General features: G+C 32.7%; 1 protein-coding gene across 1 annotated transcript; it reads right to left on the bottom strand.

Annotated features, from left to right (window-relative positions):
* Positions 1-1,472: 1,472 nt before the first annotated feature.
* On the bottom strand, positions 1,473-11,183 carry LOC132042824 (dammarenediol II synthase-like). Its single transcript, XM_059433340.1, has 6 exons — positions 11,052-11,183; positions 8,669-8,885; positions 8,395-8,583; positions 4,600-4,689; positions 4,306-4,509; positions 1,473-1,715 (listed from the first exon to the last, which is right to left on the bottom strand). The coding sequence occupies exons 2-6, from the start codon at positions 8,867-8,869 to the stop codon at positions 1,599-1,601; spliced, it is 801 nt and encodes a 266-aa protein (XP_059289323.1). The 5' UTR covers positions 8,870-8,885; positions 11,052-11,183; the 3' UTR covers positions 1,473-1,598.
* Between the last annotated feature and the right edge of the window lie 3,905 nt (positions 11,184-15,088).

The raw sequence follows: 15,088 nt of genomic DNA, 5'->3' as shown, positions 1-15,088 counted from the left end.
GTTTTTTATGGGGTTCCCCCCAAAAAACGGCTAGGTTATCTTCTTAACTTTGTTTTATCTCCTTGTTCCCTTGTTATTTTATGATGTATGCTTTACATACTCAGTACATTGCTCGTACTGACGACCTTTTTCTTCTTGGACGTTGTGTTCATGCCCACAGGTAGACAGGGGGACAATCAGCTACATAGGGTTAGACCGACACGCGAGCACTTCCATAGGCTTGGTGCGGTATTTACGATATATTCTTTTGTGTACATACTCGGGCATGGCGGGGTCCTGTCCCGTCTTCATGATTCCAGTATTTCAGTTAGAGGTTCATAGATACTCGTATGCGGGTAGCAGATATTATGTGACCCTCGATGGATATTTTGTATATTATCCTTTTGCTACCGCGAGGGCATATATATACATATGTGCACATGTTTTATGGAGTTTATATGTGTATGGGTTGAGACGATAGTAGTATGATGCGTGGTCTTTCGTGTAGTCGACTACGGTGTCATCGTGGCCGTGGCGGGTCGTGACATGGGGAAAACTCAAAATTCGATTTTGAAAGGAGATTGAATAAATTTGGGTAACCCACTTCTGAATTAACACCACAAATAGCAATGAAAAGAACGATAGATAAAGACGTGCCTAAAATTGAGAAATAAGATGAATTGGATAACTTTAGTTCTCTAGATGAGGTGGCAAATTGAGAAAGATTATTTCTTGTAAAATCCTTATGACCATCGCAAGAATGAAGTGAGAAACGACAGTAGGACAGAGGGACGACAGAGGGAGAAGAGAAAGAAAGGAATCGAGCGCGACAAAAAGATGTTGAGTTTTTTTATCTTTTTCTGAAATGACTAAAAAGCCTTTTCTATTCTATTACTATTAGGAATAATACATTGCAACACATTACTAAGAGCATTTAAGTAAACTTAAAAATAGGGACATTGTTAACCTACTACCTCACTTAAATTGTATGTTAGCAAAGATTTTATGTGTATGACTTAGTTACTTAAGAGTTATGGTTAAAAACAACCTCAATTATTACTTGGTTTGCGGATTTGTGTATGCTTATCGGTTATTCAATTTTTATATCTGAATTATCACCATCTATGTATTAAACACACTTCAAAGTTGACTAGGCCAACTATCAGAGCATCTACTCAACTAGGTGTTTTAATACATAGATGGTGATAGTTCGGGAAGAAAAAGAAAAAATGGTAATAGTTCATGCAGGAAAAGGGAATAACTGATCATTGTGGTGTGAAACTCACAAAAAAGTGATAATTTAAGTGTATTTTTTACCATTATACCTTTTGTTGATGAGATCAACTAATCTTTATCATAAAGATCACTATACTATATTGATCTAACTGAATCAATAATGTCCTAATTAATAATCTTATGATCAAGAATAATTTTAAATTAAATTTTGAAATATAGTAATGTACAATACAATATTTGTAGTGATATGGAGTTAAATTTTGCTTTGACAATTGATGACTTTCGATAACAAGAAAATGTCAAATAAATTGAGCCTGGCTAGTGAAATTTGTTGTCGTCAAAACATTTATCCAGAAAACAATATAAAACGTATCATACTTAGTTTAACAATTTATTAGTGTCATCCTATCTTTACCTGGATGGTAAGGAAAAAATGAAGGGAAAAGCCAGAACTCTGGTGGCAAAGGATTACAACCATCCCACTCGTACACTCCAAGCACCTGCCAAGGAAAACTATTACACAGGACAAAGCTACATTTTCCCTCCTAATACCCAAACCATGTTCTGGAAAACCCATTAAGGCATTTTTTCATTATAAGATTAAGAAATTTAAACCTGAATAAACATATAAATATTAATATGTGCATAAGATATAAATATTTAAATCTAAATACACACATGAATATTAAAATATTGTATTAAGATTTGAAGAATAAATAATTAAGACGGATTGTTTTCTCAAAATATGAATGTGTAAAACTTGTCTTTATTTAAAAATTAATAAATATAAAATTTTAAGAAATACTAAATTAATATAATATTATTGCAACAAAATATGTTTTCAAATTATATGACAGTTGATGGTGCCAATTGGATGATGGTGGTTGTGGGTACCAATTGGATGATGGTGGTAGTTGTTGCTAGTTGATTGTAGCGACTGATAATTGTGGCTGATGACAGTGATAGCTAATGGTAGCTGATGGTGGTTGACAATATATAGTGGTGGCTGATAATGGTGATTGTCAGTAGTAACTGGTGGATATAAAGCCGATTGATGGTGGTGATTGTAAATTATGGCGAATGGTGATGACAGCTGACTACAGTGGTTTTGGCTGAGGGAAAGAAAAGTGGGTGTTGGTAGTTGATAATGGTGAACGGTAGTAAAAGCAAATAAAGTTGTGGTGAACTATCTTTTTTGTATAATTTCTTGAATTGACATCTTAATAATATTAAGATTTTATTATAGATCTTAATCCTTCAGATATGTTCAGATCCATTACGTGGTTGTACAAAACAAAATTCGAAAAAGCTCAAATATGTAATCGAACTTAATGAAATGGTCTATCTATGTCATTCGTTAATAGTTGGACATAAACATGCCATCGTCGTTATCATTTTGTGTCGAATATGTCATTACCCACTAATGGAAATCCACTACCATCCAATTTTGTTATGTAACATTATCTAAACCCTTCATTATTTATCAACCCCTTCCCCTCTCACCCCTTTTACGAGTGGCATATGTGAGCTATTTTTTTAAGTTCAGTAGCATATTTGAGTCTTTTTTCAAGGCCTTATAATATATGACTCTCTTGGGTAACAAAACTAACTTTTGTTATTTTTCTATTTATAATTTGATGCATGATATTCAACTTTTAGAATCATATTACTATATAAACCTGCATCTCTTTTAATTTTAAGTAACAAACGTATAAGGATAAGTTTGTCCCTTATACCATAACCTTATTATTTTACGTGAAAAATTATACTGTCTTGTTTAAATAGATTATGAATTTAATCACATTCTACATCATTCACAATTTTCACATACTTGATTTAAAAAAACACATAAAATTTGTTTTAATAAAAGACAAACTTAAAAAATAGTACACTAATGAGGTGTAGGCGGGTATGAAAAATACATATGAGTGTGTGAAATAAGAGTACGTATGTAGTTTCATGGTGAAATTTGGGGTATTACAGTGGTTGGGACGTGGTGATGGCTTGGTAAAAAGACATGAAATTTGTTTAAGAAAAAAAAAAGGACGGACTTAAATGAGAGTATACTAATGAGGTATAGTGGAAAGTACATACGAGTATGTGAATTAAGAGTATGTATGTGTTTTCATGATAAAATTTGGGATTTGAGACTACATTAATAAAGTGTAGTTGGGTGTAGAAGTACATATCAGTGTATGAATTAAGAAATGTACGTCATTTCATGGTGAAACTTGGGGTGCTATAATAGTTGGGACCTGATGGTGGCTTGAGAAAAGGTTTTAATATGTAACTGCATTTAACGAAATGACTCACATATGTCACTCGTAAAAGTGAGTACCGAGAGGGATCGGGGGGGGGGGGGGGGGGGGGGCTGGTGAGTAATGAAGTGTTTAAATAATGTTGTGTGGCAAGATCTCGATAGTAGTAATAGGTTAAGTTAGTAGATATGACATATATGACCCAAAATGTTAACGTAACGTGGCATAAATAGACCATTTCATTAAGTTTGATGGCATATTTGAGCTTTTCTCAAAACAAAAACGCACTTAATGGTTAAGATTTGAATAATTAAGATTTAGACAAAAATCAAGCATACTTATAGCCTGTTTGGCCAAGCTTATTTCCCCCCCTAAAAGTACTTATTTTTTCAATAAGTGCTTATTTTTTTTAAAAGTGAGATGTTAGAGAAAATAAGTACTTTTGAGGAATAGTAGAGACAATTTTTCATAAGCTAAAAAATAGTTTTTGTCCAAAAGTACTTTTTTGAAAAGTACTTTTGATAAAAATACACTTAGAAACACTTTTAAAAGCTTGACCAAACCCTAATTGCAGCGCAAAGTATGTTTTAAATTAATTGGCCAAACACAAATTTCTTTTCGCCAAAAGTACTTTTTGAAAAGTACTTTTTTGAAAAGTACTTTTGAAAAAAAAAAACTTTTTAAAATAAGTTAATTTTAGAAACTTGGCCAAATAGGTTATTAATGACTTAGATTTGAATAATTAAAATTAAGACATTTTTTAAGAGCAAACAAACAAGACATTAAATATCCTTGACTTTACGATGTTTGATGTTGCAGTCCAAATACTTACTGATAAATACGTTTTTCCCCAGGAAGGAATTGCAGTGGCACCGCCATGATCAAGAATCCATTTGCGACCTCTAGCAACTGCGCCATTGCCGCCATCATCATCATCAGGCCCTTCACCCAACAAACGTAAGGCTACATAGCTAAGTGCTGAACCAATCATGGTGCTATGCCCTTCTATATAGAATCCCCATCCACCATCTTCATTCTAGCCCACAAAATGAACATTATTAACTTCATTCATAGTATCTGGCAATTTTGCTAAACAGAAGAAAGCATAGAAGATATTCATACTTACTTGATGGTTGTAAATGAATCTAGCCAATTCTGTTTTGTGTTCTTGTGTTAGAACGGTGTTAATTGCTCCGCTGATGTATAAGGCAATGAGCTACACGAACAAACAGTTGGGATTATTAATCAAATTGGGAAGCTATGTAGGTTGCATATATATATATATATTTTTTTTTTTTTTTTGTCAAAGCATATGTAAAGATATGGATATCGGGTGTAATTTAACCCGAAAAGTTAGCTTATAAAGAAGGATTGTCCAAGTTCATATAAGGAGACTAATCATATTATTAACCACCGATGTGAGACCTTTTTATCTCGTGCGTGGGCAAATTTAATATAAATAACATCAGGTGGGGAGCACTTGCTACGATGTAAAAAATGAATCTTGCCTAATTAATCCCAAAACTAAATTTCCATTGGAGAGGATTACTTTCAAGTTCTTTAGGAGATAACTCATCTCATTAGCCACCGATGTGTGACTTTTTCACTCTTTAGCATCATACTTATTATTTTGCATTAAAAACTTAAAACACACTTTGACTGAAGTCTTTGTCACAGTACTTTAACCTTTCATTTGTTCTTTTGTTTTCTCCTCGTAATGGAAGAAGTGAATTGAGTGGGAACTCTGAAAGAATGGACGAATACTGCCATGAATTAAATTTTCGGGACGAAAATAGCTATCAAAGGTAGAACGATAATTTTACCTTTTAACAGAGTAGAGAAAAAGATCTTCTATTAAGACTTAGTACATAGGTAGCCCTTAAACTTGTCAAGATATTCTATTTAAACACTCGAACTAAGTCTTGTCTCAATTGAACACTTCAACTTCTATAAAGTATTCGAATTAGACACTTTCAGTTTCGATTTTGAATTTATTTTTGCTTGTATTTTTATTCGTTTATTAGGTAGTTAAGTTAACACATAAAATATGTCATCTCCTTAATTATATGCATTCACCTTAATAAGTCATAATTGACCCTTTCAAATTTTCAATTACGCAATTTACATGTTTTATTAATATTAGTTTCGATTAATACTTGTAGACCAAAAGCTCGACAACAAGACCTTTATGAGAAAAATTGAATTTAAACACTTCGTTAATACGTCGCTAAATTGCTTCGTGGCTAAGATTCTTTTTGATAATTCATTACTAATTTGTCGCTAAACAGGATTAGCGATGAATTTCTTGGTTAACTTTTCGTCGTTAATTCATATTTATTTACTAGTGAAATAATAACAAAATTTTTTGAGAGTTGTTAGCATAAGTGTAATAGAAAAAAATGATAATGTATTTAGAATATATTTTATTTTCTACTATTTCATCTTTGTTGTTTTAAATTTGCATTTTACCAATTTGACATATAATAATATTCTATAATCAATTTTGTTTTATTTCTAATTTCTTTCACCACTAGTATTTTTCTTATTTAGCAAAGTTATTATATACTTAAGAGTTTTGTCAATTTGAAAAATAAATTTACTAATGTGAGGAATTTGAAAAATAATAAAATTGAATTTTTTTTGCTAATTAGCTATTTCAAAATCTTAATTATTTGTTTGCTCCATCAAAGGAAATAATTTATTTTTTATCAATTCAAATTCTTGATATTAGTTCATCCCAATTCTAAATATTTAACTTTAATTATCATTTTATCCCATAAGAATTCTACACGAACTTTTTTAGTTTGATATTTTGATTTTATCCTTTTAAGTTTTTTTAATTATTTTTCTACCTCTCAGCATTTTATTTTGGGGTTTTGTCTTGGGCAAAAATAGGCAAACAACATTCCGCTAAGGAGGTTCGTGCTTTTTGCTATATATAGATAGATAGTGCACGCGCTTTGCACGCGTATTAATGAATATTATTTTATAAAAGTAAATAAATCTTATTAAATAATGTGTTTGACTTAGAAAATATTTTCTTAAGAAATAATATAAGTTCATGCAAATGAGTAAAAATATTGGCCACATATATTTTTAGATGGCTAATTGTAATTGTTAAGGACTTCCGTCAGAATACATTATGGAAATTGTTGTTATTTATATGACCCAATACTGAAAACAAACGAATAACAGAAAAAATGTTGTTATCAATAAAGAATTGTCAAATAAAATAATTAAAAATTGAATCTCTTGGGAATGAATAGGTCGGCTTTGTAGCTCATAGAAAAAAATCAATAAGCAATAATGTAAAATTCGAAATGATTATTATTGACTTAATATTTATAACAAATAACTTAATATAAAATATATAGGAAGTTATCTTTTGTTAAAATAAACATTAATAATAATAATAATAATAATAATAATAATAATAATAATAATAATAATAATAATAATAATGTCGACTCGTTTATAATACGTTCCATCTTCGACAGTTCTATTCGTGTTGTTTTTAGTTTGTATTTTTACTAATCTGACTCTTAATACTAATAATATGACCATTTTGCTCTATTTTTTATTTTCTTTGCTATTTACAAAAAGTAGCTATTTTTATGTCACTTTTAAAAATAGCTACTTTACAAAAGTGGCCGCTATCTTAGAAAGGGCACATTACAAAAATGGTTATTTTAATACTTTCACAAAGAGGGTATTTTTAAAATGGTTACTTTTGCAAAGTAGTTAATTTTTAAAAGTAATTACTTTTACAAAATGACTATTTATGAAAATTGGCTACTTTCAAAAAGTAACTATTTTTAAAAGTATCTACTTTCACAAAGTGGCTATTTTCTTAAGTGACTACTTTTGCAAAATGACTATTTTGAAAAATAGCTACTTTTCTCAAGTAATATTTTTAAAAGCGGCTACTTTTGTAAAGTGATTACTTTTGTAAAGTTGCTATTTTTGAAAGTTACTACTTTCACAAAGTGCCTAGTTTTGTGGGGGTGTGGCGGAGAGGGTGAGAGGTAGGGGTTGGGGTAGGGGTGGGGGGAGACGGTTATAAGGGTGGTTTGGGGAGGTAGTGGGGGTGGGGGTAGGGGTAGGAGGGGGTGGTTAAGTGGCTGGGTGGGGATAGTTTGGGTGGTGTATAAGGTGGGGAGTGGGGGTTCGTGGGCGGCGGGGTGTTGGAAGGTCGAGGGGTAGGGGTTGAGTGGGTGGAGAGGAGACAATGAACTTGCAATGTTACTTAGGAAACTTGTTTTCCCTACTTCCATTACGGAAGTCATTTTCCTCATTTTCAAGAAACTTATTTTCCTAGAGAAAATGTTTTCCAAGACATTTTGACCAACCAAACATGGAAAAATTGGAAAACATTTTCCTCCATACCAAGCACACTCATAGTATAGATTATCTATATCGTTTTAAAAAGTCTGTATTGATTAACATGGGACACATGTACTCCAGAGACTAGTTAGTTATTAATTATGAAATGACATATTCCCTCTATCCCAATTTATGTGATACACTTTCTTTTTTAGTATGTCATAAAAAGAATGATACATTTCCTTATTTGACAATAATTTAACTTTAAACTTTATCTTTTACGTTTAACAAGATGATTTATGACCACACAAATATCTTTAACTTGTTTTGGACTATAAGATTCAAAAGTCTTCCTTATTTCTTAAACTCTACGCCCAATCAAACTATATCACACATAAATTGAGACGGTGGGAGAATATAACATGTTGAAAAACACAATATACTCGATCGATATTTTTTGTACGATATATATATATATATATATATATATATATATATATATATATATATATATATATATATATATATATATATATATATATATATATATATTTTTTTTTTTTTTTTAAATAAATTGTAAAATAGGAAAGAGACTCACAAGAGGAGGAGTGAAGAACAAGGGACCAGCATTCTCAGCCGGCCAGTGACCATCTTTGGCTTGGATGGCACGGATTAGACGGAGAGCTTTCTTGACAGCACTTGTGACAGCTTCATATGTCACTTGTTCCTTTTCACCTATTCTTACTGCTGGAGTGCTCAACAAATCCATCCCACTTTCCTTCTTTAGCTGTTGTTAATTAATTCACCAAACAAATTTAGTTTACTTGAGCATTGGCCAATTAAAATGGGAAATATATGATGTGTGTATTCACCTGAATTCTCATGAACAAATCAGCGCAGGCATGATATCCCCTGTGGCGGTGGTTGTGGAAGTCTTGGCGGGCTTTGTCGAAAGCTTGTCGCTCTTCGAGGGTTCCAGCATTAGGATCAAATTCCCATATTTGTCTTCCTACAAAGTTGTTAGTACTCTTCAAATATGGCCCTCCGCCTTCTCCTATCTTCAGCTTCCACATCGAAAATAATGAATCTCTGCACTTGCATGCATGCATATTGCTATAATTAACATTATGACAAATTAATTAAGCACTTTATATATATATATATACACACACACACAAAGCGTTTTACTATATTTAACCCCTCTATCTCAATTTATCTGATACACTTTTCTTTTTAGTTAGTCCAAAAAAGAATGATATATTTCTATATGTAAAAATAACTTACACAGAAATAACAGAACAGGCGGCAACAAATTACACAGAAATTTTTTGAAGTGCAAAAGGAAGAAGAAGACAGTCAGATTTTGTAAGGAAATATGAAGGAATGTCTAGATATTTATAGCCAAACATCTGGGTTCAAACGAAGAGTTGGAACTCTTTCAAGTGTCTTTTTACGAAAAATGGTTGTTTACGAAAATGGCTAAGTTCGAAAAATAACGGGCAAATAAAACAAAGGGGAAATTAAATTACCTTTACAAATACGGTCGTAAAACATTAATAAAAAAATAATATTAACGAATTAAATTTGGTCTAAAAAACATATCAATCAATTAGATCATTTGTTCAAATTCAAATCCAAAATCGATCGACGACAATAACGCGAGGGGAGACTCTCTTCTCAACTCGTTATGAGCTAGAAGAAGTACTTCCGTCTATAAGCACACTAGTTTTGCTTTCCCTCACTAATGAGGGACAAATTTTCTTTGTAAAAGAAACTTCTCATTTCCCGCCATCGGAGATAACAATGATTGAATTGGACAACAATGACTGAGAGCTAGGGATGACAATGGTTGAATTGATTTTTATTTCTAATTTGAGGTTTTTAAAACTTTGGAGATGTGGACACAATTGTATTTTTTTCAAGACTCGGGTAGGGATTCAAGTCTTTTAAGACTTTAGGGATGGGGACTACTTTGTATTTTTCAAACTTTGGATCTAGGGTTGAAAACCGTTAAACTTCTTTTGCTCATTTCCTAAAGGTGGGAGGGGGTGTATTTCACCAATTTTCAAGACTTCAATGGTATAGTTTTTCAATGGGAAAAGGGTCAAAAATACCTCTCCATTTTGGGAAAAGGGCTAAAAATATCCTCCACTATAAATTTGGATAAAAAATACCCCTCCCATCACTAAAGTTTTCAAATATATCCCTGTCTTAACGGAAATGCGCAACATAATCTGATTTTATTTTTAAACCTGCTCCATTTAACCCGATCCAACTAAATAAAAAATTCATATGGGTTACCCGCTTCCCGTGCCTAGTGGCTCCGTACGTAGACGGAACAAGTTGGTCGTGATATGTTTTTTATGTAGTTGATCGGATTTAAAAAATGAAATCGGGTTATGTTGGGGATTTCCGTAAGACGCGATATTCGAAAACTTTAACGACTGCGAAAGATTTTTTACCCAAATTTATAATGGAGGATACTTTTAACCCTTTTTCCAAAGTAAAAAAGTATTTTTGACCCTTTTCCCTTTTTCAATTGTAGATTCAAAGAGGTCAAGAGACACGAGTAACTATGGGAGTAACAAAAATTCTTAACTAAATTTTATATTTGCACCCTACACAGATATGCCATTTTTTAGAATCACCATTTAAGTTCCAACCACAAAAAGAAAAGGAATACTATATATGTTCTTTATCTTTTTTGACGAAACTCGTTAATTTCATAATACTGTATATTATAATGCATCCATAAATACTAATCAAAACTGAGTTGATTTAGTACGTACATCGGTACATCTTACATACATCCTCTTTATTTTATCTTTTATTTTTTTGAGGGGTTCACCTCAAAGGGAGCCCTTTCATCGCCTCAAGCGCAAAGAGGGTTTAGCCCCGATAGTTTAACTTATGTTTACTACTGGTTGTCCCTACTCGTTTTTTTATTAGTTCAACATAAAAGTAAGCGCTAGAATTTATGACCTCTTATGTACTTTCAATATAGCACTGCACTTCACAAGCCATCACAACTCTGATTCATAAACCGTCATCGAGAGGTGTAACTATCTCATTTAAAAGTTTAAATTGTTAGATAGAATATATTTTTATCTACTTAATGATATCTTCAACATTCACATGTTACAATTCGCAAATGCAATAAAAAACATGGAGAAAATAAAACAGACTCTGTATCCTATGTAAACTAGAGAGCAAGATACTTGAATGCAAGACCGAGAGAGAGAGAGAGAGAGAGACCTGTTTGAAACTTTTGAGAAAGATGTAAAGCTAAAATCAGCTCAAAGGGAGCTGGGAAAAGAGACAAGATAGAGGAGCTCTGTGGACATAAATGGCTCTCAACTTATTAGTTTTCTGCTAATGGACAGATAGTCCTTAAATAGAGTGGAGAAAAAAGATCGTACTAAATGAAGCAAATGTAAAGGGCTTACGAATCCAAGTCCTAAAATATCCTAACTATATTATTTAACTTTAATGTGCGGAGACGTGAGAATTTAAGGTTATAAGCTACTCTCTGTGTGTTTATTTTTACTTATCCATTATATTAAAAATAATTTTTTTATTTTTACTTGTTCACTTTAGCATATCAAGAGAAAGATAATTTTTTTTTGTTTTGTTTTACTCTTAGCATTAATTATTCATTTCCAAATCATTTTCTAAATCCAATTTACTATATATCAATTAATATGAGTATTACAGAAATATATACTTTATTTATTGGCCTGAATTGTAGTGCTCAATAAATTAGATAAGAAAATCGAACGAAGAAGTATTTCTATTTGCCAACCGATAAATAGGTTTGCTCGTCTAATTAACTCTTTTTTCTTGGTCCTTACATCATAGGAATTGCGCAAAAGGGGTCAGAAAAATGTCAAAAATGATAAAGTACGGTTTACCCTTGACCATTAATGAGCAGAATAAATTGTGCAACCAAATTGGTTGAGAGCTTCCAATTAAGGCTTATATCATTTACTAGATGAATCATGGCCGGCACTCGCGGGGCGCGGGCCCAACAATTGAGATTATGGTATTGTTTTGCTTGCAAATGATAATATAAGCCTTAATTGGAAAATCTGAACCAATTTGGTAGCACAATTTATTCTGCTCATTAATGGTCAAGGGTAAACGGTACTTTATCATTTTTGACATTTTTCTGATCCCTTTTGCGCAGTTTCTATGATGTAAGGACCAAGAAAAGAGAGTCAATTAGACAACCAAACCTATTTGTTGGTTGGCAAATAGAAATACTTCTTCCGTTCACTTTTACTTATTCACTATTGACTTTGCACGTTCCTTAAGAACTAATAAATAAAGTATATATTTTACCATAATACTCATATTAATTGATATATAGTCTCAATATGCTCCATATCTCGAGAGGTCATTTGGGTGTTTCACCTTGTAGCCACTTAATTTTGTTTTATAATCGTAAAGTCACTCAACTATCAATGCTTTCACCGTGTAGTTACTCAACTATTGATGTTTCATCCGTAGTCACTCAACTTTATTTTCTAACTAGAAAATCACTCAACTATTAGTGTTTCACCTACAAAGTCACTCAACCTATTTAATTAATTTTTTAATATTTGCTGATTTTTATTTAAAGCCAAAAGAAATAAACAAGCACTCATTTTAATCATTTTATTGACCCGGCGGTTTGACCCGACCCACTAAAATTACATTGACCAAGACCTTTTATTTTACCCTCATTCCCACTAAATATAATATTAGGTAGTACTAGTAGTATTTTATTTACTAATTATGTCGTTAGTTTTAAATAATTTTGTCATTGATCTTTGTTATTTCTTATTAACAAGCGAATTTATCTGATAAATAAAATACTAACCTCGATCATAATCGTAGATCAGTTTGTAAAAATTTCGATTATCAAATACATCTATTTATAAGAAATAACATAGCTCAATGACTCATCAATTATTTAAAAGTAACAACATAACTGGTAAATAAACTAGTAAATTCGCTCATAAATAGAGATTAATTTATAAAATCAAATCTCGATAGACTCGTCTTTCTAGATAAATTCGTTTGTTAATAAGAAATAACAAAGATAAATGACAAAATCATTTAAAACTAACAACATAACTAGTAAATAAAAACTACTACTACTACTACATAATACTATATTTAGTAGGAATTGGGGTAAAATAAAAAGCCTTGGTTATTATATTTTTAGTGGGTCGGGTCGATAAAATGGTTAAAATGAGACTTGTTTATTTCTTATAATTTTGGCTTTAAATAAAAATCAGCAAAATGTAATTAAAAAATGTCACGACCCAATTCACGAGTCGTGGTGGCACCTACACTATCCCTTCGAGTAGGCGAACCACATTACTAATAACAAGTTAAATAAGCGGAAAATTTATTTAAGAATAAGTTATCAAGTTTTAAATACTTATTATAACAAGAAATGTCACGACAATCCCAAAATCTGTCAAAGGGTACAAGAGCGCTAACATAGGACGTAATAGAAGTCCGAAAATACCCGAAGGCTACATATTGTCCGTCGAATACAAAAACGTAAATAGATAGTGAGGTTCTTCGGGGCCACGGATGACGGGTAGCTCACCCCGAATAACTAAAGATGTCACCCTCACGTATCGCCCACGGGTTTAGAACCGGAGCCTGGATCGTACTCGCACTCAACAAAAGTGCAAGAAGAGTAGTATCAAGACAACACTTGTACCGGTAGGCATCATAGGCCGACAATGATTAGATAACGCATGAAGAAGTCAAAACCAACAAGTAGCACATAGAGCAAACAGTATGGTCACATATCAATACAAGTAAGGTGTAAAGGAATCATGAAATCAACCAAGACGATATAATTCACCAAATGATCCAAATATATATATAAGTGGATGAATGAAATGCAACAATGTATGTAGGATGAATGCAATGCATATGCGCTTTGTACAACATGTCCGGACGGAGCTTAACTCCACGTCTCGGCGATCACGACCCATGGGGACCCGCGAAGTCCATGTACCACTCGCTCCGAATATAACCTCGGATCACGAGCACACTCTCACGATCCCGCAAAGACCTCGGGCATCGGACACTCCATTGTTCCCGCAAGAAACCTCGGGCAACAAACACTCACAATCTCCGGCAGAAACCTCGAGTCTCTCTCGTCACTCTAAATCTCCATAAAACCTCTGAGTCTCTCGATCACTCACCTCACCAATCATCATAACAATAATAATAAAGACATGTCATGCATGATATCGGGCCTCAACAATATCATCAATATATAGTCAACCAATACAAGTCATATTATTGTTACCATTTCTTTACACACGGTGAGTGAGCTAGTATGTGACAGAGGTACGAACAGGTGATATCATAGAAAATAACACATATGGCGACAAGCCCACATAGCAACTAACAAGCCAATCTAACTGGAAATCACCTCTACTTCATGCCCGAAGGCCTATATGCGTCCCCGTCACTTTCGACAACTACATACGATTCTCTAATCAGAGTCTAACTAAAGTAGACCGTAACCTACCTCAATGCCGAGCGGATGCCACGAACAATCAAGCTAATGTCTTCCCTTTGCGTAGAGCCTCTGAACGATCAAAATCTATAAAATATGCGATCTACGTTAGAATACGACTCTAAGGACACCCATACTGCTATATTTATATTCTAAACAGCCCACATTCATGACATACAATATTGATTCACATATGGCTACGACATTCTCAAGTTACTTCTAATAGTTTGTAGCTTTGACGTTTTGTATGTCACAACTTATAACATTCCATCCAACACACAATATGGTGTATACTCTTAACTTATAATTATTCTTTCTAACTTAATGAAAGCATAAGTCCAAAACAGTCCACTATCACAACATGTCCAAAACAGATTCCTAACCGACAACATAACGATGTTCGGAATTCTTGCAAAAATGTTTACGAACATACTAAGCCAACCACATGTGATTTTTATACATCATTTCATGTCTTCTTTTCATATAATTTCAGTAAGTTACGACCAGCTATCCACACGTGAAGTACAACATCAATTCATACGCAACTACGCTATATCGTCATTTTTATAATCCTTATAACAACTCACAAATGACTTTAGTTTCAACTCCAACCATTAAACACCTTCATTTCCATCATAAAATTCATGATAATAACAATCAAAATATCAAGTAAAAACAGTTCACTAACTTCTTCACAAAACAGTCCACACACGGCTACACCATGCTTCAACATCACTCACATAAAATCATAGATTCAACC

The sequence above is a fragment of the Lycium ferocissimum genome, unplaced genomic scaffold (assembly GCF_029784015.1).
Source record: "Lycium ferocissimum isolate CSIRO_LF1 unplaced genomic scaffold, AGI_CSIRO_Lferr_CH_V1 ctg18184, whole genome shotgun sequence".
NCBI classification, from domain to species: domain Eukaryota; kingdom Viridiplantae; phylum Streptophyta; class Magnoliopsida; order Solanales; family Solanaceae; genus Lycium; species Lycium ferocissimum.
The sequence above is the reverse complement of the archived record's forward strand: the minus strand, read 5'-3'. Positions and strand labels throughout refer to the sequence as shown.

Coding starts and splice junctions, on each gene's coding strand:
- LOC132042824 (XM_059433340.1), bottom strand. CDS start 8,869: ATGTGGAAGCTGAAGATAGGAGAAGGCGGAGGGCCATATTTGAAGAGT. Junction 4,690..8,394: donor TGTTCTTCACTCCTCCTCTT/GTGAGTCTCTTT, acceptor TTGTTCGTGTAG/CTCATTGCCTTATACATCAG. Junction 1,716..4,305: donor GGGGAAAAACGTATTTATCA/GTAAGTATTTGG, acceptor TTTCCTTGGCAG/GTGCTTGGAGTGTACGAGTG.